At 47.1% G+C, this 24,708-nt stretch overlaps 1 protein-coding gene across 1 annotated transcript; it reads left to right on the top strand.

Moving 5' to 3' along the window:
• Window positions 1-17,973: 17,973 nt before the first annotated feature.
• Window positions 17,974-19,200, top strand: LOC127812465 (uncharacterized). The gene is made up of 2 exons (XM_052352860.1): window positions 17,974-18,381; window positions 18,484-19,200. Exons 1-2 carry the CDS (start codon window positions 17,974-17,976, stop codon window positions 19,198-19,200), a joined length of 1,125 nt encoding a protein of 374 aa, XP_052208820.1.
• Window positions 19,201-24,708: the final 5,508 nt, after the last annotated feature.

Genomic DNA, 24,708 nt, shown 5'->3' with positions numbered 1-24,708 from the left:
GCGAGGAAGAAGGCCTCACGGAGAGAGGCCTCTCCACGCGGCTTCTTCTCGAGAGACGAACACTCTCGGGAAGGAAGCTTCTCGAGAGATGACCGACCGAGGCGCTCTGCGCCTTTCTGTGAGAAACCAGCGGAGAGAGGAGCTTCCAAAAGAGCTACAGCCCTCTCCAAGAGGGCTGCTACTACTTTGCTAACTGAAGCCAGCTCTCACCGAGAAAGTTGCCATGGCCGCCGAAGGGCGGCCCCACCACGTCGAGAACGAGCTGCAACTGCAACTGTGGGGATTCCTCGCAGAGAGACTCCCGAGAGAGATTGTAGCCATGGTCGAGAGGCATGCTGTTCCTTGCCGAGGGAACCTTTATGGTCATTGAGAGCTCACTGCTCCTCTCTGGGAGGATTACTATGGCTGCCGAGAGGCGGCTGGACTTTCCATGAAAAGATGATTTCTTGTCGAGAGAAGATCACGAGAAAGCTCGCTGTCGCCGAGAGGGAGAAAACCTCTCCGAGAGATGAAAATTTCTTTAGAGAGAAGAAGGCAGAGAGGATTTTTTGGAGGCTACTGGGGGACCCTTTGCAACTTTGTCTTCTTCTCTTGTATACCCCATTGGTCTATTGTTTTATTACACTTTCACCCCTCCCTTAAGTTTGACCTAATTACACTTTGGCCCTTATATTCTATATTATCCGTTTGGTCTCCGATTTAAATAATTTCTTCGCCGTTTGACCATGATTTTTCTAGGGATTGTAAACCTTAGCTTGAGACCACTTTTGGGATTCACTCGCCTAGGCCAAAATGACGAAAATACCCCCAGGTAGACGCTCCAAAATTTCATGGCATAACAATAGCCCCCTAGTCTTTGCTTTGACTATTAAGTCAAAAGGAAGACTAATGCCATTCTCGCGTCCATCTGCCTTGATGGACTAAAATACTCTTTTACTATTCATGGCCTCATACCGACACTAAAACGAGATCATTTACTAAGGAAAAACTCAGCATCCATACAGAGGCACAACCCACTACATTGAGTGGGTGGCAAAAGATACGAAGATGCAACTAAAGTCACCTAAAATAAGGAATCATCCTCTCAAGGGAAGGATATTGACCCACCTCTAAGGCATGGTAAGAGGGGATTAGAAGAAACCCAGGCCTTATTAGTGATGCAGTGCTAAGAAAATAACCCAATAGCTTACAAGCTAGAAATTAGCTTTTGGCTGTGGCCTTGGATATAAACAGAGATGGATTGGATTTTGAGTACTCAAGGGTACTGGGCTCTTTAGAGAATGGTTTTCTGGCATAAAGAAGATTACGCCGGTGGTTTTGTCGTATTCAGACTTAGGCTAAGATGGCTTTCTCTAGGATCTAAGTGCCTCTGTGGGTCTTATCTCGAGATGATGCACTTGTCTGCGATAACTCTTACCCATGCCTTGGGTCATTGCTCGTTTGGACTTGATTTGCTAAACTCCTATGAGCATCTTGAATCGAAGATGAGAAACGATGTTGACAACTTAAAATCATGGTGCCAAGAACATTTCTTTCTCTTGCCATCATCAGTGGCTCTGCTTGCCCTATCCCAAGGATTCCCTTGGTATTCTGTTCTAACAATTGGTGAGATATGGCTATCCATCTTCAGTCATTCTCCCTAATTTAAACTAGTTTCCTGGGTGGTTGATGCCAATGCTTTCTCTACAACGACCATTTGATGCCATAACGACATTCCATTTTATCTTGCATTGAAGACCAGCAGTCGCTGTCTCTTCTTCTCTTACCTAAAGACATCTTGGAATATATTTCCACATTAGATCCATTCTCTATTCCATCTCTCTTCATAGAGTTGTTAACTTCTGGTCCTTTGACGTCACTATACGAGCTCCCGAAGTTCTTAATGTTTACTCTTGGGACAAGACTGTATTCCTCAAAAAGAGTTTATGGTTCTTGTCTTAGATCAAACCTGTCTTCCATTTCCATGGCCGCAACTTGCAGTCTTTGTTGAGATTTCAACTTCTCTTCATTAACTTGCTCTAAGTGATTTAGGATTTCCACGTTACCAGCCTCGTAGGATAACATCTCATCCTTTATGTGGCATCACATGGCCTTGACCGATGTAGCCTCTTCTCTGAGGGATTCAAGGTGCTTGGCCGAAGCTTCTAGAGAAGCGGCAGTCTTCGCATGAAGATAAAAAGCATTTTCCACGCGTTGTTTGTGGCAATTGTATCTGTCAACAAGCTACTAGAGAGAGTTGTCTTATCGGATAGACGGCTCAGCCTCTACGAGCGATGTTGCAGTTGTAATACCCTAAAACTTGTAAGCTATTTCTATTTAATAAATGAAACGATTTCCCAATTTTTTTTAGCTTCTCAAAGACTCGGGAATTTGTGAGATTCAAGGATCTTAGGGGACTTAAGGGCAATGGACTTCAAAGAGATATCAAAAGTGGCTATGGATTTCAAAGCCAAATTAAATTCAATTAATGGACACATGTCACCATATGGATGGAGACACATGGGTAGAAATGATTACATGGACACGTGGCATAATTTGGATGGAAAATCACAAGTAATAATTAAACACCAATCTCGAGGGACACGTGGCATAATTTGGATGGAAAATCAAAAGTAATAATTAAACACCAATCTCGAGGGACACGTGGCACCGTAGGATGGAAGCAATGATGAAGGCTCACATCTTGAGGGACACATGTCGTAGTAGGAAGAAAGTAATAATGAAAGCTCATATCTCGAGGACACGTGGCGCCGTAGGATGAAAGCAATCATTATGGCTCAAATCTCCATAACACGTGGCGAAAATCCATTCGTTAAAGGGTTAAAAATGTCATGATAAGGCTCATATCTCAAGAGCCACTTGTCACCATGGGAAGAAAGCAATAATTAGGGTGTAAATCTCAAGTGCCAAGTGTCACAATCCTATGGATTTAAGGGCACTATATAAGAATGCCTTGGGTTGGGTTTTTGGCCACCAAATTAAGGAGGTAAGTTGCTTACAAAGGAGGGGAAACTCTGCTGCAAAGAAGGGAAGGAAACCCTGCCCGAGTAGGAGCCGAAAGCAAGCCGTTGGAAGGCAGGAGCCCCTTGAAATCCGTGCAAAACAGTAACCAAAACTGCAAGGTAAGCTCATCTTTTTTTCTGTAATTTCGTAGAGGGTTGAAAGAGGAGTCCGTAGGTTCAAACGGCACTCGAATCGGAGTTAAAATGAGAGAGTTATGCCCGTTTTAATTTTCAGGGTCGGAAGTCCGTCTAGCGCGTGAGACGCACGCGCCCAACAGAGCTGCGCCCAACAGGCGCGTGGCATAAATTGTGGGAGCGCGTGTGGGCGCGTGAGAGGTCTTCTTGGATTGAAATTTTTCATAAAAGCTATTACTTTTAGTAGATACTTACCTATCTAAACATATATTATTTTTGGATACAAAAAGGTCTCGATTTTTATAGAACAGTCCACTTGGGGCGACGTTCGGCCGTGAATTTGTGCAACCAAGAAGTGGGAAGCTTCGGTGAGTGGTTTCTAAACTGTATTTCTTACATGTTGTGCATATTATTGAGCATGTTGGGGGTGATTGCAAGTGCATATCATGTTATTTCATTTAATACGCATGTTTCTTTCCATTTGTTCATGCATCACTACGTGTGGCTTGTGACTAGTTGTGAATATCATGGGTGAAGGGAGTCTTCACTTGGCCGTGTTGTTAGGCTGTGTTACATGATAAGTTTGGCAGGGGTGATTGCAACACCCTGGCGTCACATCCACCTGGAGCATGCATCTCTGCATTTTGCATTTGCACGCATGAAGTTATTTTTAACCCTCACTTAGATTTAACGATCTAACCCGGGTGTTCATACCCCTGGAATATTCAAATGTTCCAGATCTGTCAGGCTCGGGCTCAAAGGGAGAAGGCCCAGAGGCGGTGCGAGTGTAGTTATCTTGTTTAGGCATCTCTTACGATGTTGTAGTATGTTACAAGATTTGTACTCTAACTTTGACAATATTTTGTCTCGTGGAGAATGAAGTCTACTTTCCTTGCTATCTTGATAAATTGTGTGTGTGAATGTTTATTTTATGGAAGTCCCAACATTTCAGGTTACGATCCTTACTATAGTATATGGGATTTCCTTAACCCCCGTGTAAATATTATAGTACCTTATATACTATCTTGGGGTTGGGGCGTTACAGCAGTGCTAACAAATTTCATTACTTGTTGTTTAAAGAGTTGATAATCAACAAGCAAGCCATCTAGAGCCGCTAAAATTGGACTGGCATCACTAGCTGTGGTCTCGCGATCACAAAAATCCGTCAACTCTAAGACACTGAGAAGCTGGCTCTGGATCTGCTTTATTACTTCCTAGAATGCCTTCTCAATTGGTTCTGTGATCTTGTCTCCTTGTAACATTTTGGAAGGCTGCTTGAAACACAATTGTCGTTTGGGTAGAGGTGATTACCAGTCGAGTTTAGCTGATGACTGATCATACAGCACCATGGTTATGTCTTTAGCATTCGATACATTGAAGGTTAAGCTCCTAGATGAAGGAAACAGAAGTTGGTTGCATTAGCCTCTAAATTGAAAGCTTAAAACTAGATGGACGGTGGACTCCAAATGATTCCATGCTACCAGATCCCAGAGGTTCGACGCGGCAGGATAGCGATGACTAATTGGGGCGAAGTTGCCCATGCTATTCTTACTTTCCCTTAGCCTTTTGCCGGGCTATTACGGGGAACTATGATGTGGCCATCTCTAGCCTAAACGTCTAAGTGGGTTTTAAGTATTCAGGACCCCTAGAGCCAAACTGGTTTTTAGGCTAGGTACGCCCTTGTTCTTACCACCGAGTAGTTCTAAGGAAAAGTTGCTCACATCGGGCCACCGGAGTTAAAGCCACTGGCTAGGAAAGGATCTATGTAACGTTACAACAGGGGCTTAACCTCTCAGAGTCAAGTAAATCCTTTTTGTCTTAGGGGCGGCCTAGTGCCAATTTTTCAGAGAGACACCTAACATTCAATGTCTATTTCGTCACTCGGGCACATTACGTGCATTACTTTTCTATTTAGATTATCCACTAAACTGTCTCAGAAGGGTATGATGTCGATCATTGACCGTCGCATTCTTGACGAGGATCAATGTATGCTTTGTAGCTTCTCCCGTTCATAATCGTAGCCCGAGCTTGGGATCTACTGATGTCCATGCTTGACTTGTTTAACAACATTGGGTCACCACTATGCTCTTTCTTCGACGCTTGTCGTAGTCGCTCAGGCATGTTAAGTGCGTTAATCATCGCCTGATAATCTTTACTCTATATCTTTGTAAAGTCTCTTCTTTCCGTCTTTTTCCAAGTTTTCCTATCACAAGGGATTTGGGTTTGACCTGGAGTTTGTTGCTGAATTCCCATCGGTCATTCTAAGTTTGCCAAGAGGCTTTGAGACGGATTTACCAAGGAGTCAAGGTTAACTCGTAAGCTTAGCTCCAGACTCACGCAAGGGATCCGGGTCAGCCTGCAGGCATGGCATCGGAACACATCCAAAAATTTAGGACATATACTAAATCCTTATATGCGCTTGGCATTTCTTCATTCTTTTCTCAGATTTGTCTGCCACAAGAGATCTGTGTTCGGCTTAAGACTTATTGTTGAATTTCCACTAGATGTTCCAAGTTTATCGGGAGGCTTTGCGCCGAATCTACCTAGGAGTCAAGGTTAGCTCGTAAGCTTAGCACGAGACTCACACAAGGGATCCGGGTTAGCTTGCGGGCATGGCATAGGAATGCATCCGGGCATCCAGGAAGGCTCGAGGCTATTGCGTTAGATCACCACTGGGCGAGCTCGTCTGAGAAGGTAGGACCGTGCCCATTTCCTCCACATCACTCCGAGTTTGTTTGACACAGGGAATCTAGGTTTGACCCGAGACCTTTCTTTGAATTACCATCGGTCGTTCTAAGTTTGTCGGGAGGCTTTCGGATCTACCGAGTAGTGAGGATTAGCTTGTAAGCTTAGCACCGGACTCACGCAAGGGATCCGGATTAGCCTGCGGACATGGCGTTGGAATACATTCGGGAATTCAGGTGAGTCCGAGGTCTTAGTGCCAGATTACAACTCATCGAACCAAACCTCTTTAGAATGTAGTCTTACCTTTACCTTTGCTGGCCTATTGTCGCTATACCAAGTAGCTCTGTCATTTTTTTTTTTCGCATTGTGCTCAGGTTGTGACACCTGCACTATATCTTATAGTAAACACACTAAGATGTATTATTCATGAAACAATTTATAGGGTTAGGCGTACCTCACTTACTTTCACATCAAGGATTCCTTGTTGGGAATATTAAAGGAATGTATATACGCTGGATGGGATAGCCACTTCGATATTTTGTTTTGGAGGTTCGGCCTACCTTACCTACGTCAGCGACAAGAGGATACTCGTATCTTCATTGCTTGATTTTCCTTGCCAAACATGTCCATCACAAAGGATCTGGGTTTGGTCCAAGGTCCCCTGCTGAACTTCTATCGGATGTTCCAAGTTTGCCGGGAGGCTTAGCACTAGATCAACTAAGGAGTTAAGGTTGGCATGCATGCCTAGCACCGAACTCACACAAGGGATCCAAGTTGGCATGCATGCCTAGCACCAAACTCACATAAGGGATCCAGGTTAGTCTGTGAGCATGGCGTTAGAACGCATTCAAGAGTATAAGAAGGACCGGGCCATTGCGCCTGATCATAACTGAGTAGGCCTGTTTGGGAAGGTTGCCTGCAGCCTCGCTGGGCCCTTTTTAGGCTTATCTGACGTAAGGGCTCTAGGTTAGACCTATCATTACCCATTGAATTACCACCGGTTGTTCCAAGTTTGCCGGGAGGCTTAGCACCGAATCTGTCAAGGAGTCAAGGTTAGCTCACGCGCTTAGCACCGGACTCGGGTAAGGGATCCAAGTTAGCCTGCAGGCATGGCATTGGAACTACTCGGGATTCTAGGAGGGTACACGGTCTTAGTGCCAGATTACCATTTGCCAGGCTAAACCTTTCAGGACTAGAACTCTTCCTTACCTTAACTGATATGCCTTCGTCGAGTTTGGGAGTACCATTTCCCCTCCTATCATTGTGCCATAGTTCCTGCATCACATTTCATGATAACAAGATATATATACAAATATATGATGCACAAGGGATTTATATGGCTCGACTTATAAGATTGCCTTAATCTATAAGAATACAAAAGGGATATGTTATTTTATTCATTTTGGAAATGTTACAGTGTATGACAAAACTTAAAAAAGAAAATACAATTCATTACACAATGGGGAGGTACTCTTCGAAATGTACCACCCCTGACATTCTACTCGCTGCCTCTCTTAGCAACGTCGGTAACATGCACGTTTCAGGTCCTAACGCTTCGTGGCTCTGTAAGGACTTTTTTGGCTCGACCAAAACTTATCTTCTTTCTTTCTTAACGCGTTCATGATAGCCATTTTTCAAAATACCAAATCCCGCTCTTGGAATGTTCGAGGCCGAACTTTCTTGTTGCAAAGATCGCATCTTTGGTGGGATTTAGTCTACAAGACCCTTGATGATTTCGACGAAGCAATCCTGAGACGTCCACAAATTGCTCTTGTTCCTTCGAAGAAGATCTGATTGGGTGTCCCAATAGCCTCCTCTTCCACGGCTGGCTCCGAGAAACTTCTCTTTTCAGCTTGGACCTGTCTCTTTCTTTTCTCACTAAGAGGATTCTAGATCTTCATATGTGCAGCACATTTGTTGTCTTGGGCAAGCATGTTTGCGAGGAAGGGAGTTGGTGAGCAAGTAGGAATGCTTCTCACGAGATGCTTGAGAATTATGATAAGGATAGCGAAGAGATCACCATATGCCATCTTGCGACGCTAACACACTGTCCACTTAAAACCTGTTGTGAACTTCATTGCCACATTTTAGCCTACCGAGATTGTATGGGTTCACTCCCGAGTGGTTCGACTGTTCTTTTCTTGGGATTGTCCGATGTATCATCCTTTCTCTGGTCGTCCTTGTTTCAATTGCCTTTATCACCATGGTCGTACGAAAATGGTTGTTCTTCACGTGCTGGTTTTTTCCTATATCCTTGGTCACATAGTGGCCTTGGCTTGCCAAATTCAGACTGATCTAATTTCTTTCGACTAGTCAATTGCTCAATTTGATTTCACTTTGTTCATGAAACGCTTCAGATATCTCTTATCAATTTCTCGCTACTCAGACTAAGGGTGCTTAGAGGGTTGAGAATGCTCGAAGTCTCTATTTACTCAAAGCTTCTGTTGGCCCGGACGATCAAATTCATTAGGAAGATTGCCGGCCAAGAACGAGCTTTTCAGGTCTACTCGTAGGTTGGGAGCTTCCATAGTATCGTCCTCGAAGCGATTAGAATACTGCCTTAGGCAGAGTAACTCTTCTAGAAACTGCCTTCAGGACTTCTGTCAAGAGCTATGGCTAGGCTGTAATCTACGATGGTATTGGCAATTTGGTTCGGAGCTTGATATGCAGCAACATGCTTACAAAGGCAGATAGCTGCGAAAGATGAAGCTTAACACTTGTCGAAGCATCCGCACTATAACGTTCCATCGCCTATTCATGTCTTCCATGGTGAAAGGCTTCGTTCTCTTTACCTTGGCGGTGTAAAAGTTCATGACTTGTTACAGCAAAAAAAATCGACAACTCCTCATTACTGCTTCCATACTTTGCTTCAGGGGATCCCAATAACTTTTGCTTTTTCAAAAAATCTTGAACCACCTTAGGCTTTCCCAATTGGAGGAAAGGTTTGGATACCCAATGCCACCACCACAGACTTATGATGGATTTATCGTATTTGGCTCCATAATCAACTGTTTTGCTATCACCAACTGCCATAGAGAAATTCTCTTTGGCCTAAATGCAGGTCCCCTCATAGAGTCGAATCACCTCTTCATACCTCTGAAGGGTGAGACGAGCTCCTCCCTTCAAAGGTTCTATACTGGGTCGCACATGGCGGTCTAGCAATCGATAATTATACGTCGCAAACCTTAGGTCAACCCCTTATTCCTTCTTGGGGTTGTACCTTTGGCATATCCTTATTTATTTAATCATTTTTCATGCCCCCTCAAGTCTTTCTTACTCATAGAGAAACGCTTAGACGGTCCCGACTTATGTCTCTTAGAGACCCTCAATAAATCAATTTAGGCAATGACAATTCTGAAGAAGTTGTCGTGATCCTCTTTCAGCTAACTGTTTCTTGGTATTTGCTTCAGTCTTTCTACTATCTCACCCTTAACGGTATGCTCCTAAGGGAATGGTTGGATAATCCTAGCTCGTGCTGCTTAGGGTCATGTTTCTTGGAGACACTCTATGGACCGGCTTAGGAAATGATGATCTGCGAGAAGCAGTCGCGACCCTCTTGTTAGCAATGTAGAAGAGCTCCCACTAACAATCTTGTTATGCTCTAAAAGCATCGTGGTCTTTCCTCAATTCTTCGCGTTTACTAAGCAAAACAGTAGCTAATGCCCGATCAATGACTATGGGATATCCCAACCACTCGGACTACCTGAACGGGAGCGCTTACGGAAGGGGAAAGAATGAGAAATAATGAATCACAAGACAATAACCACCCTGGCATGCATACAAAAGAATTAGAACAGCGGAAACTATACTATACACATGCATGCACTACGGGTACTTCGCTACCACAACGGTCACAGGGTAAATAAATAAATAAATATAGACTCCTGTGCCAACATACACGAGACACGAGAAATAACCTAGCATAGTAAAAAATAATAGAGTAAATCCTACTCAGACATTAGAGTTGATGGGGACTGACGAGACTGCCTGTACACCATACCGACTCTGCCGCTAAAAGCTGACTCCCTTGCCATGGATCACGCTGCCACTACCTGGAATGATGGAAAGCAAAGTGAGTCGAGAGACTCAGCAAGCATAAAGAAAAGAAGGCTGAAGGCTGTATAAATCCAATAAACTCTCCCCAGAACACCAACCCCCAAGCACACACAAGCCATGAGACGCTACCACACAATAGTATAGAATAATGAAAGCACATACCAGTCCTTGGGGCCCACACAAGACACACGACACCCAAGTCCCATACCAACCTGCCACTTCCTTGAAAGACAACATAAATCTCCAACAAACTTGCGTGCGCTATCCCGGGTCGGTGCTCCCATCACCTGTGTGTCCGTGTCGGTACTCTCGACACCCGAGCCATAGGCTCCCTCGGAACGGTCCTCCCATTCGAGATCTGATAACTACCAGTAACCATGCAATGCACATAAAAATGCCATGGTGTAGTGAGCATCAACGTGATACACTAGCGCCCATACATCCAGGCATCAGGCCATGCTCTGCCCACATAGTAAACCACACGCGATGTATATGCCCGTGCTGGATGCAACCTAACCAAGCTAAAATGTCTATGTCCCAAGCATACTCAATAAATGAATATCCCAACATGCAAGCCATACCCATGTGCATATCAAATCATGAACAGTAATATAATGAACCTAATTGTGCAGTAAATCACATACTGGTAGAGCTAGTCAGTAGTGCCCGGCACCGGTCAACGGCTAGTGACTAGGAGTGGAGCCACCCTCTTACATAACGAAAAGCTACTACTCGGTACGTGACCGATACTTGCTACGTACTTACAAAGCATGGGAACATGGAAACGATACCACATACTCAATCAAGAATTCAACAGCAATATCCTTGATGCTGACTTTTTCAACTAATTCTTAACCAAATACACAACATTTTCTCGGCAGAGTCGGTATGGTGTACAGACAGTCCCATTAGTCCCCGTCAACTCTGATGTCTGAGTAGGATTTACTCTATTATTGTTTATTATGCCAGGTCATTTCTCGTGTCTCGTGTATGTTGGCACATGAGTCTATATTTATTTATTTATTTACCCTATGACCATTGTGCAAACGGAGTACCCGTAGTGCATGCATGTGTATAGTGTAGCTTCAGCTGTTCTAATTCTTTTGTATGCATGCCAGGGTGGTTATTGTCTTGTGATTCATTATTTCTCAACCGCTCGAACTACTCGAATGGGAGCGCTTACAGAAGGGGAAAGAACGGGATCATTGGAAGACTTCGTCCTAGGGTTGCCAAAGGCTTCTAGAAGCCCGTACGTGATCTCTAATAGCTTCATAATAAGGAATTCAATCGACGAGCAAGCCCCCCAGCCCCCCAGACGGGGTGTGTTGGTTCTCCTCGCATTACCCAACTGATATCTGATGCCGACAGACTTGGCTGTCTTCCTTGTAGATTTTAGCTTCTTGTCCATTTCCCACAGACGACGCCAATTATAGTGGCTAGAAAAAACCACGATAATAAAATTTATAGAGAGGGAAAGCTGGAGCCGAGGCAGAGTGAGGTTGACAGCTGGCAGGGAGTCTGCTGGTGGAGATAGGCATTGGGTAGCTTCAGTTCTCGATGTACTGACAAGGGTCGTAAAAGGACTTCTGGGAGCACCTTCGGTATCGCTCGAGATTCACCTCCTATGTACTTGGGAAATATCTGGACATATCTGCGCTCACAGGCACAAGATAAAAGGCACACGGGGATTCCTCACCCGCGTGTGCCCTCCGATGCTTAAGTCAGTACCAATAGAAAAATAGTTCAATAGACAAGTGAAGCATGCTATTATTGAATAGGGAACGATTATACCTTTCTTGACAAGAGAGAGTCGATCATGATATTGTTACAGAGTATCGGGGATGGACCTGCACGTTAGTGGCAACTGGATGGGCTTAAGAGGAATCCTTCCCGGAGAACTAGACAGCTTAGGGGGCCCTCCGAGAGAAGGTGGGTCTCAGGCGGGCTGCCGAAGCAAGGTCTCGGCCCTAGGGGACTTGCCTAGGCACAGCTCCAGGCTTAATGAGAGGTGTTTGTTCCCTTAAGGGATATATCGTGCTACACGGATACAAACATATTACATTACATTCCATAGGTGTATCACATACGGAATCATACAAATATTACATACATCAACCTAACATTATATACATTGTTTCATGACCATGACATTACATGAGGACTTTGAGGGTACATCATAAGGGCATGCATGCCATTACACTACATCACAACCCATGTATCTATCTGCTACCCACGCGAGCATACAATCTTTATATATGTATATTGATACCATGCTAGTGGGAAGGGAGAAACACAAGAAGGAGCTTGCATATCATATATATATATATACAGATATACATACCAGAAATGGGGCGAGGAAGAAGGCCTCGCAGAGAGAAGCCTCTCAAAAAGAGGCCTCTCTACGCAGCTTCTTCCCGAGAGGAAAGAACCTCTCGGGAAGAAAGCTTCCCGAGAGAAGAACACTCTCGAAAAGGAAGCTTCTCGAGAGATGATCGGCCGAGGCGCTATACGCCTTTCCACGAGAAACCAACAAAGAGAGGGGCTTCCGAAAGAGCTACAGCCCTCTTCAAGAGGGTTGCTACTACTTCGCTAACTGAAGCCAACTCTCATTGAGAGAGCTGCCATGGCTGCCAAAGGGCGACCTGCCACGCCGAGAACGAGCTGTAGCTGCCGCTGCGGGGATTCCTCGCGGAGAGACTGCCGAGAGAGATTGCAGCCATGGCCAAGAGGCATGCTGCTCCTTGCCGAGTGAACCTTCATGGTCACTGAGAGCTCATTGTTCCTCCCCGGGAGGATTGCTATGGCTGCCGAGAGGTGGCTGGGCTTTCCGAGAGAAGCTGATTTCTTACTGAGAGAAGATCGCAAGAAAGCTCGCTACCGCCGAGAGGGAGAAAACCTCTCCGAGAGATGAAAATTTCTCTCAAAGAGAAGAAGGCATAGAGGACCCTTTGCAACTTTGTCTTCTTCTCTTTTATACCTGCTTGGTTTATTATTTTATTACACTTTCACCCCTCCCCTAAGTTTGGCCTAATTACACTTTGGCCCTCATATTCTATATTATCCATTTGGTCTCCGATTTAAAGAATTTCTTCGCCGTTTGTGGTGCCCCAATAATTGGAAGCAAGTGAAACATGAAGTGAATCTAAGCTTCAGAAACAGGGTTCGGAAGTAAGCTGCGGAAGAGGGCTTCGGAAGGGGGCTTCGGAAGAAGGCTTCGGTATCGATCTTCGGAAAGTGACATTTTGAACTGCAAGTTTAAAAGTGTTCTTTGGAAGCTATCTTCCGAACTATCAGGTACGGTGAATTATTGACCTCTATATAAGGCCAAGCTTATCAAGCCAAAAGGATTTTTTTTCCTTTTTCTTGAACACTGGTATTTTCTCTAACTTATCACCTTCTGAAGATCTTAGTTTTCTCACCTTGCTTAAGTGCCCCTTCCTTACTGACTTGAGCATCGGAGGGCCTTCGCGGGAGGAAAATCCCGCGAGCCTTCTAACTGTTGTTTACCCCGTACAGACCTTCGGAAGCAACCTGTTCCTTCGGAAGCCTCATTCTTTGGAAGCCCATTCCGGAATCTATTGAGAAGACTTTCAGAAGCTGCTGGAAAAGACCTTCGGAAGCTGTTGGTAAAGACCTTTGGAAGCTGATTTGGAAAGACCTTCGGAAGGATATCCCAAGCATTCCTTCGGGAGCCCCTATTTTCCTTCGGAAGCTTCTTCAAACCTTCAGAAGCTCTATTTGATGGCCACTCTTCGGAAACCCACCTGAACCCTTCGGAAGCTGACCGCGAAAGCTGACCCTTTGGAAGGAAGGATTCGGAAGCATCCCTTCGGAAGCCCCCCCTTGGTTTTGCAGCCAAATCTTCGATCGAGTCCCGAGGCCGACGACATCCACGTGCATCCCACTCCTAGAAATTCTAATTGTTGTATTTTGGCAACAACAATTTGGCACCGTCTGTGGGAACTGAAACAAAAAGCACATTTACAAGATGCCGAGAGGAACAAAGTCAACTGGTTTAGCAAATCCGCCTAATGCAACCCGAAGGAACACTCGCTCCCGAACAGGAGACCCTAGCCATGTGCTACTTGCTATACGAGGACTTTTGGAAGATCACTTAGACAATGAGACATGCTCGGGTAACATTCCAGGAACGTTGGAAGGCCGCCAGACTATTGGATTGGGTGTTATAGAGCATTTAGAGCAAGGGGAGGTGTATGTTGTCGGTATAGGACAGGTGGGGAGGCAAGGGAGACAAAACCCACCTATGATGCAGGCTAATCAAGAGCAGTACTCCCTGGGACAATCCTCAGTTCCGAGGAACCCTGCGGTAACTTTGGTACCACCAGAGCCTTCAAGTGCAGCACCACCCACGGTTCTACTATCGGATTATGAACAACTATAGAAGAATTTTGAAGAGCTGAAGAACCAAAACAATGAACTCAGAACAAGTAATGAAGAGAGTATGAGAAAATTATAGGGGATCACTGTCCTGTTACAGGAGTTGATGCCAGACATTCACATTCCCCAAGCAGGACAAACAGGCGTAGAAGGATATTGGAGATCCTTAGACAACCCCCTGAGGGCACCTCACCAAGGGATAAGAATCGGGACCCCCAGGTGTAATGATCAAGTACCGTCAACAGAGAATCTAGGGAGAATCCATGACATGAGGCCAGGGAAAGCTCCCATGTATGAAGAAACGACAGAAAGCACCCACTCAAGGGCCCTTTGTGTTCCATCCCCTGGCAGGAATGAAGCAGAAAAGGAAACACTTAAGGCATTTGACGTCAAGCGCCTCATAGAAGAAGTATTAGAACAGAAACAAATTGGGACGACGCCAATAGAAGCACCCGTGAAAGGATTCCCATTATCTGAAGAGCTTCAAAGACAGCCAGTACAATCAGGGTTCAGGCTACCACAGCTCCCGGTGTATTCGGGGAATGAGGACCTCGAGAGGCATTTGCAACACTTCGTCGCGATGGCTGTGCTACATGGGTGGAACGAGGTCACCAGATGCAAGGCTTTCCCTCTCTCACTAGCAGGACAGGCTCAACAGTGGTTCACTAAGCTACCCGCCAGGCATATCCGATCGTTTGAACAGTTGAAGAAAGAATTTCTGGAGGCATTCTCTGCTTACGTTCCGAAGAAGAAGAGTGCCATGTACTTGATGAGCTTGCAACAGAGGCCAAACGAGTCACTAAAATAGTACATTGAGAGGTTTAGGGCTGCCACACAAGAAGTAAGAGACCTCCCAGTAGGCCTTGCCGCATCCGCCTTGCTTAATGGAACCACTTACGCCCCGCTCAGAAGATCCCTAGCCAAAACTGAACCAAGCTCAATGACTGAGTTGTTTGCCCGAGCTGAGCAGTTTATTGTCCAAATGGAAATTTTGGAAGCATGGGATGGTAAAAAAAGAGGAAGGTCGGGCGACGTTGGGCTAGAAAGATTAGTGAAGATACAGAGAAGAGAAGAGCCTCCCAAGATGCCATTCCGAAGCTTCACACCCCTTACTGAACCAAGGGCCGCCGTCCTTTCCTCCATTGCTCATACTGGGCTCATCAATTTTTCGCCGCACACCAACCAGCTAATGGGGAGGAACATGGACTCTTTTTGCAAATTTCACGAGTCCCCAGGGCATACTACAGAATAGTGCCGAGAATTACGAAATCAAATTGTGCAACTAATCAGAGAAGGGAAGTTAGATCGATTCATACTGGATAAACCCAAGAACCAGCAAGGCAGGAGGGAAGAATCTAGAAGAAACAATCAGGGAAGATCCACATGTCCGAGGGGGGACGCTCCAAATAGAAGAGAAAGCCAACCACCCCAACAAAGAGAAGGGGAAAGAAACAACCCGAGGAAGGAGGAAGAAATAGCTGGTGGAGAAGATGGAAATGAACCCGTTATGGAGAGGATACATGTAATTTCGGGAGGAGAGAACTTGGCAGGAGACTCCTCCTCCTCCAGAAAGGCATATGCGCACCAGGCGTTACACGTTAATTCGGTAGAGAAGATCCAAGAAGACGAGGACCCCCTCATTTTTGCACCGGAAGACCAGGGAAGTGTGTCACTCCCCCACGATGACCCTTTGGTTATTTGTGTTATCATTGCCAAGCACCCGATTGAAAGAATACTGGTAGATAGCGGAAGCTCTGTGAACCTCTTGTATTGGAATTGCTTTGAGAAGATGCACGTCGCCCATGATCGACTAAAAACAGTCGCTTCCCCCCTGTATAGCTTCACGGGAGAGGTAGTACCGGTGGTCGGATCGATTCAATTGCCCGTTACGCTCGGAGACCACCCCCAAGTGATCACCCGACAGGTGAATTTTATGGTGGTCAGAACTTTCTCCTCAGCCTACAATGTGATATTGGGACGTTCCCTTATCAACGCTATGAGAGCTGCCATCTCTCCAGGGTATTTGTTGATGAAATTCCCCACTCCTCATGGGGTCGGACAAGTAAGGGGTAATCAGAAACAAGCCAGAGTATGTTATGTGAGCTCCACGCGGGGTGCAATGGAAAAAGGAAAAGCGTTGACTGAAGAGACCTTGTTGATTGGCGAGCAAACCCTCGAGGCCAGCAAACCTCAGCCGGTAGAGCCGCTTGAAGCAATCCCTCTAAATCCTAGCGATGAAGGTCGGCAAGTACGCGTGGGAAGTCAACTAGCAAGTCAAGAGAAAGAAGAAATTATCAAATGTTTGCGCTCTTATGCAGACATATTCGCCTGGACACCAGCCGACATGCCTGGGATCAGCCCAGACATTATGACCCATCGCCTGAATGTGCGATCAGAAGTTCGGCCGGTCAAGTAGAAGAAAAGACACGTCGCCCCAGAAAGATTGAGACATATGGAGGAAGAAGTGGACAAGCTCCTGGAAGCAGGATTTATTAGGGAGGTTCAATACCCTGAATGGCTGGAAAATGTTGTAATGGTACCAAAGGCCAACGGAAAATGGCGGATGTGCATTGACTTTACCAATTTGAACAAGGCCTGCCCTAAAGATTCCTACCCGCTCCCCCGAATAGATAGGCTGGTTGACGACACCTCTGGGTATGATGTATTGAGCTTCTTGGATGCGTTCTCAAGTTACCACCAGATCAGCATGTACCTGCCTAACGCGGAGAAAATGACTTTTGTAACAGAAAAGGGGACGTACTGTTACTAGGTAATGCCCTTCGGCTTAAAGAATGCGGGGGCCACATATCAAAGGATGGTCAACAAAATGTTCAAAGAATTATTAGGGGGGGTGATGGAAGCATACGTGGATGACATGATAGTGAAGAGCAGGCAAGGTGAGTCTCATTCCAGTCAACTTGAGAAAGTCTTCGCGATATTTAGAAAGAATAACATGTGCCTGAACCCGGATAAATGTACATTCGGAGTAAAGTCGGGAAAATTTCTTGGATATATGATCACTCATAGAGGGATAGAGGCCAACCCTGAAAAAGTGCAAGCGGTAATTGACATGCAGCCCCCATCATCTATAAAAGAAGTTCAGAGATTGAATGGTCGATTGACGGCCTTGGGCAGATTCCTCTCCAAGCAAGCTGAGCGCAGCCTCCCTTTTTGCAAAGCTTTAAAGGGAGGCAAGAGTTTTCAGTGGACTCCTGAGTGCGAGAAAGCTTTCCAAGGGTTGAAAGCATATCTAAAGGAGATTCCTCTATTGACACGGCCGAAAGTCGGAGAAAAATTATGCTTATACCTTGGGATCAGCCATCAGGCGGTGAGTGCCGTTCTTGTTAGACAACTCAGCTAGATTGACAGCCCGGTATATTATGTAAGCAAAGTGTTACAGGGGGCCGAGGCGCGGTATCCCCACGCTGAAAGGGTGGCTTTGGCCTTGGTAATGGCAGCAAGAAAACTGAGACCCTACTTTCAAGCCCACGCTGTAACAGTATTGACAGATCAACCGTTAAGACAGATTCTACAGAGTCCAGAGTGTTCAGGAAGACTGACTAAGTGGGCAGTTGAGCTCAGCGAATACGATATCAGCTTCGAGCCTAGGAAGGCAATAAAAGGGCAAGCGTTGGCGGACTTCATAGTGGAGTGCACTCACTCACCTGCGGTAGAAAAAGCTTGCTCGGAAGCATAGATGTTGTTTGTGGACGGGGCATCTAACGCCAAAGGATGCGGGGTGGGGGTTGTATTAATCTTCCCCGAAAAAGAGATGTTAGAGTACTCCCTATGCTTCATCTTCCCTAGGTCGAACAATATAACGGAATATGAAGCATTGTTAGCTGGAATGAAGTTAGCAGAAAAATTGGAGGTGAAAAACTTGATGGCCCATAGCGACTCGCAATTAGTGGTACAACAGTTCCAAGGCACTTTTGAAGTAAGGGAACCACTATTGGCCCGTTATTTACAGAAGGTGAAGGAACTCGCTCCTAGATTCGAACGCTTTGAACTCATACAGATCAATAGGTCTCTTAACCAGCACGTTGACGCACTGTCCAAAGTGGCCTCCGCTCAAGACACCTCCGGACGATTGATTCACATGGAGGTCCTACAACGATCGAGTGTGGAAACAAGTGAAGAAGGTGTTCATTGCGTTGATATAGTTGACGATTGGAGAACGCCGATACTAAAATATCTGCTTAACTAGGAGCTTCCAGCGGTGCCCTCGGAAGCAAGAAAGTTGAAGACCAAGGCAGCCCGCTTTATAGTCATCGGCCAAGAGCTATATAAGAGAGGGTATTCAGTACCATTACTCAAGTGCTTAGGGACACGGGAGGCAGATCAGGCCCTGGAAGAAGTTCACGAGGGAGACTGCGGTGAGCATCTTGGTGCCAGAGCATTGGCTGGGAAAGTCCTACGAGTAGGTTTCTTTTGGGCCACCCTAAAACAAGACGCAACCCGAAAAGTGCGGACATGTGATAAATGCCAAAAGCACGGCCCTCTAACAGTACGACCCCCGTCATCTATCCAACCGATATTTCAGTCGTTGTTGTTTGCACAATGGGGGCTAGACATCTTGGGCCCGTTCCCTATGGCGTCAGCACAAAGGAAATTCTTGTTGGTGGCCACGGATTACTTCACAAAATGGGTTGAAGCTGAACCATTAGCAACAATAACTGAGAAAAAGGTAGAGGGGATGATATGGAAGGACATAATTTGCCGCTTCGGAATACCCCGTATTCTCAACACGGATCATGGAACGCAGTTTGATTCTGAAGCCTTCAGGACCTTTTGCAAAAGGTGGGGGATTAGTTTAAGGATGGCATCCGTGGCCTACCCACAGGCCAACAGACAGGCGAAGGCAAGCAATAAAACTATTCTCCATGGGTTGAAGACTCGACTGGAACGAGCTAAAGGCAGATAGGCCGATGAACTCCTTAGCGTTTTGTGGGCTTATCGCACCACCAGTCGCGTATCTACAGGGGAGACGCCATTCAGTTTGGTATATGGGACGGATGCCCTTATTCCAGTGGAAATAGACCTCGCATCGCCTTGAGTTGTGGCTTTCAATGAAGAGAGAAATCCAGACAGTTTAAGGGAAAGCCTGGACCTGATAGATGAGTTGAGAGAGAAGGCATGTAACGACCCGATCGAGCGATAGGAAAGACCGGAACAACTTACCCTGATGGGCCTACACGAACTTCCCAGGGGGGTCACCCATCCCTGGATTACCCCAGGTTAAGTACGCTTAACTTGGGAGTTCTTTGCCAACATTCAGTCCAAAAGGTATCTAGCTGGTGTTGTTTCTTTTCTTACACTATCCTCGATATATACTAACTTCTCTAGGCTCTCGAGGTATTACATTCTCCCCCCCTTAAGCACATGACGTCCTCGTCATGCGACCTTACAACCGGTCCCAGATCTCCCCCCTTGCATGGCCGATGTGGGATTCGCCTAAGGTGCCTACACGCACCCATAGGGGCCTACGCACACCCTCCTAGGGACTCAGCCTCCTCGCTGAGGTTTGCCCCACCATCGCGCTCAGAGGCTCGGGGGTCGGCTCTGATACCACCTGTAACATCCCGTTCGAGCGATAGGAAGAATCAGAACAACTTACCCTGATGGGCCTACGCGAACTTTCCAGGGGGGTCACCCATCCCTGGATTATCCCAGGTTAAGCACGCTTAACTTGGGAGTTCTTTGCCAACATTCAGCCCAAAAGGTATCCAGCTGGTGTTGTTTCATTTCTTACACTATCCTCGATCGAGCAATAGGAAGGACCGGAACAACTTACCCTGATGGGCCTACGTGAACTTCCCAGGGGGTCACCCATCCCTGGATTACCCTAGGTTAAGCACGCTTAACTTGGGAGTTCTTTGCCAACATTCAGCTCAAAAGGTATCCAGCTGGTATTGTTTCATTTTTTACACTATCCTCGATATATACTAATCTCTTTGGGCTCTCGGGGTATTACATTCTCCCCCCCCCCTTAAGCACATGACGTCCTCGTCATGCAACCTTACAACTGGTCCCAGCTTTCCCCTGTCTAGTGTCCCCGGTCCAGTACCCCCAGCCTTGGGCTAGTACACGGTCCCCAATCCAGTACCCCCAGCCTTTGGCTAGTACACGGTCCCAACACACGGCCCGGGTTTGCTCTGATACCACCTGTAACGACCCGATCGAGCGATAGGAAGGACCGGAATAACTTACCTTGATGGGCCTACGCGAACTTCCCAGGGGGGTCACCCATCCCTAGATTACCCCAGGTTAAGCACGCTTAACTTGGGAGTTCTTTGCCATCATTCAGTCCAAAAGGTATCCAGCTGGTATTGTTTCCTTTCTTACACTATTCTCGATATATACTAACTTCTCTAGGCTCTCGAGGTATTACATTCTCCCCCCATTAAGCACATGACGTCCTCGTCATGCGACCTTACAACCGGTCCCAAATCTCCCTCCTTGCATGGTCGATGTGGGATTCGCCTAAGGTGCCTACACGCACCCATAGCGGCCTACGCACACCCTCCTAGGGACTCAGCCTCCTCGCTGAGGTTTGCCCCACCATCGCGCTCAGAGGCTCGGGGGTCGGCTCTGATACCACCTGTAACATCCCGTTCGAGCGATAGGAAGAATCGGAACAACTTACCCTGATGGGCCTACGCGAACTTCCCAGGGGGGTCACCCATCCCTGGATTACCCCAGGCTAAGCACGCTTAACTTGGGAGTTCTTTGCCAACATTCAGCCCAAAAGGTATCCAGCTGGTGTTGTTTCATTTCTTACACTATCCTCGATCGAGCGATAGAAAGAACCGAAACAACTTACCCTAATGGGCTTACACGAACTTCCCAGGGGGGTCACCCATCCCTGGATTACCCCAGGTTAAGCACGCTTAACTTGGGAGTTCTTTGCCAACATTCATCCCAAAAGGTATCCAACTGGTATTGTTTCATTTTTTACACTATCCTCGATATATACTAATCTCTTTGGGCTCTCGGGGTATTACATTCTCCCCTCCTTAAGCACATGACGTCCTCGTCATGCAACCTTATAACCGGTCCCAGCTTCCCCACGTCCAGTGTCCCCAGTCTAGTACCCCCAGCCTTGGGTAGTACACGATCCCCAATCCAGTACCCCCAGCCTTTGGCTAGTACACGGTCCAACACACGGCCCGGGTTTGCTCTGATACCACCTGTAACGAACCGATCGAGCGATAGGAAGGACCGGAACAACTTACCTTGATGGGCCTACGTGAACTTCCCAGGGGGTCACCCATCCCTGGATTACCCCAGGTTAAGCACGCTTAACTTAGGAGTTCTTTGCCAACATTCAGTCCAAAAGGTATCCAGCTGGTGTTGTTTACTTTCTTACACTATCCTCGATATATACTAACTTCTCTAGGCTCTCGAGGTATTACATTCTCCCCCCCTTAAGCACATGACGTCCTCGTCATGGGACCTTACAACTGGTCCCAGATCTCCCCCCTTGCATGGCCGATGTGGGATTCGCTCAAGGTGCCTACACGCACCCATAGAGGCCTACGCACACCCTCCTGGGGACTCAGCCTCCTCGCTGAGGTTTGCCCCACAATCGCGCTCAGAGGCTCGGGGGTCGGCTCTGATACCACCTGTAACATCCCGTTCGAGCGATTGGAAGAATCGGAACAACTTACCCTGATGGGCCTACGCGAACTTCCCATGGGGGGTCACCCATCCCTGGATTACCCCAGGTTAAGCACGCTTAACTTGGGAGTTATTTGCCAACATTCAGCCCAAAAGGTACCCAGCTGGTGTTGTTTCCTTTCTTACACTATCCTCGATCGAGCGATAGGAAGGACCGGAACAACTTACCTTGATGGGCCTACGCGAAGTTCCCAGGGGGGTCACCCATCCCTGGATTACCCCAGGTTAAGCACGCTTAACTTGGGAGTTCTTTGCCAACATTCAGCCCAAAAGGTATCCAGCTGGTGTTGTTTCCTTTCTTACACTATCCTCGATATATACTAATCTTTTTGGGCTCTCGGGGTATTACATTCTCCCCCCCTTAAGCACATGACGTCCTCGTCATGCAATCTTACAACTGGTCCCAGCTTTCCCCCGTCCAGTGTCCCCGATCCAGTACCCCTAGCCTTGGGCTAGTACATGGTCCCCAATCCAGTACCCCAGCCTTTGGCTAGTACACGGTCCCAACACACGGCCCGGGTTTGCCCTGATACCACCTGTAACGACCCGATCGAGCGATAAGAAGGACCGGAACAACTTACCTTGATGGGCCTACGCGAACTTCCCAGGGGGTCACCCATCCCTGGATTACCCTAGGTTAAGCACGCTTTACTTGGGAGTTCTTTGCCAACATTCAGTCCAAAAGGTATCCAGCTAGTGTTGTTTCCTTTCTTACACTATTCTCGATATATACTAACTTCTCTAGGCTCTCGAGGTATTACATTCTCCCCCCTTAAGCACATGACGTCCTCGTCATGCGACCTTACAACCGATCCCAGATCTCCCCCCTTGCATGACCGATGTGGGATTCGCCTAAGGTGCCTACACGCACCCATAGGGGCCTACGCACACCCTCCTGGGGACTCAGCCTCCTCGCTGAGGTTTGCCCCACCATCGCGCTCAGAGGCTCGGGGGTCGGCTCTGATACCACCTGTAACATCCCGTTCGAGCGATAGGAAGAATCGGAACAACTTACCCTGATGGGCCTACGCGAACTTCCCAGGGGGTCACCCATCCCTGGATTACCCCAGGTTAAGCACGCTTAACTTGGGAGTTCTTTGCCAACATTCAGCCCAAAAGGTATCCAGCTGGTGTTGTTTCCTTTCTTACCCTATCCCAGATATATACTAATCTCTTTGGGTTCTCGGGGTATTACAAGGCAACTATGCAGATAGTAGCATACCAGAGAAGAATCGCCAGCTATTATAATGCAAAAGTCCGACCTCGAATGTTCCAAGAAGGGGATTTGGTGCTCAGGAAAACGGTGATTACAACTGCCCACCGGGAGGAGGGAAAGCTCAGACCGAATTGGAAGGGCGCTACAAGGTACAAAGAATGCTGGGGCCCAACACTTGTGTGCTGCAGACGTTGCAAGGAGAGATGATGAGCAAGACCTGGAATACCATGCACCTCAGGAGATACTTTACTGCCCAGACAATCGAGACCAACGATAAAAGATTCGAGGCTAAAGACATGGAGATGCGTTCATTGCAAGGGGCGCTACCTGGCTCCCCTGAGAACCGAAGTTCCTTTTAATTTTCTTATGTAACAGTTCCCCTATAAGCCGAACCATGTAAGATCTCTTGTGTCTTTAGCATCTGAATGTATGGTTAAAAATGGTACAGGTACGACACCCCGAGCAAAGGTCCCAAACGAGGTCAGGGTAACACGGGGAAAATCAGGCGCACATGACCACATGCCGGGCCAGGGTCCACAGATGATCCAACGCTTGTACCTGCAGACTCACCCAGATCACTTGACTGAGTCCGGTACTATGCATCTAAGCTAGACCCGACTCCTCAGACGATCTGGCGCCTAGGTCTCCCGGTAAAGTTTGGACACCTGGAAGGAACCCCAAATCGGATTGGTTATTGGCCCTAAATACGCTAAAGGTAGGCTGACTCTCTCGCTGGGGAAGAAGATGGTAAGACGATTGTAAGATGGAATAAAGGACACCCACGCCGCGCAAAACCCAAGTCAGCCGATAAATATGAGGCGCCTGTGACCCCAGGCTGGATCAGGATCAACAGGGGCCGATGTCAATGCTCGCAGACTCACCTAGATCTCTTGACTGAGTCCGGTGCTATGCATCTAAGCTAGACCCGACTCCTCAGACGATCTGGCGCCTAGGTCTCCCAACAAAACTCGGTCACCTAGGAAGAATCCCTAACTAAGCCACTAGCCAAACCAAGCCCCCCGAAAACATACAAGACCATGGAGCGGTGGTCATACGGGTAAAAGAGCTGATGTCAATGCTCGCAGACTCACCTAGATCTCTTGACTGAGTCCGGTGCTATGCATCTAAGCTAGACCCAACTCCTCATACAATCTGGCGCCTAGGTCTCCCGGCAAAACTCGGTCACCTGGGAAGAATCCCTAACCAAGCCACTGGCCAAACCTAGCCCCCCGAAAACATACAAGACCATGGAGCGGTGGTCATACGGGTAAAAGAGCCGATGTCAATACTCGTAGACTCACCTAGATCTCTTGACTGAGACTGGTGCTATGCATCTAAGCTAGACCCGACTCCTCAGACGATCTGGCGCCTAGGTCTCCCGGCAAAACTCGGTCACCTGGGAAGAATCCCTAACCAAGCCACTGGCCAAACCTAGCCCCCCGAAAACATACAAGACCATGAAGCGGTGGTCATATGGGTAAAAGAGCCGATGTCAATGCTCGTAGGCTCACTTAGATCTCTCGACTGAGTCCGGTG

Source organism: Diospyros lotus, chromosome 1, assembly GCF_014633365.1.
Source record: "Diospyros lotus cultivar Yz01 chromosome 1, ASM1463336v1, whole genome shotgun sequence".
NCBI lineage: Eukaryota > Viridiplantae > Streptophyta > Magnoliopsida > Ericales > Ebenaceae > Diospyros > Diospyros lotus.
This window is presented reverse-complemented; position numbering and strand designations above follow the sequence as displayed.

Coding starts and splice junctions, on each gene's coding strand:
- LOC127812465 (XM_052352860.1), top strand. CDS start 17,974: ATGTTGTTTGTGGACGGGGCATCTAACGCCAAAGGATGCGGGGTGGGG. Junction 18,382..18,483: donor GACGATTGATTCACATGGAG/GTCCTACAACGA, acceptor CTGCTTAACTAG/GAGCTTCCAGCGGTGCCCTC.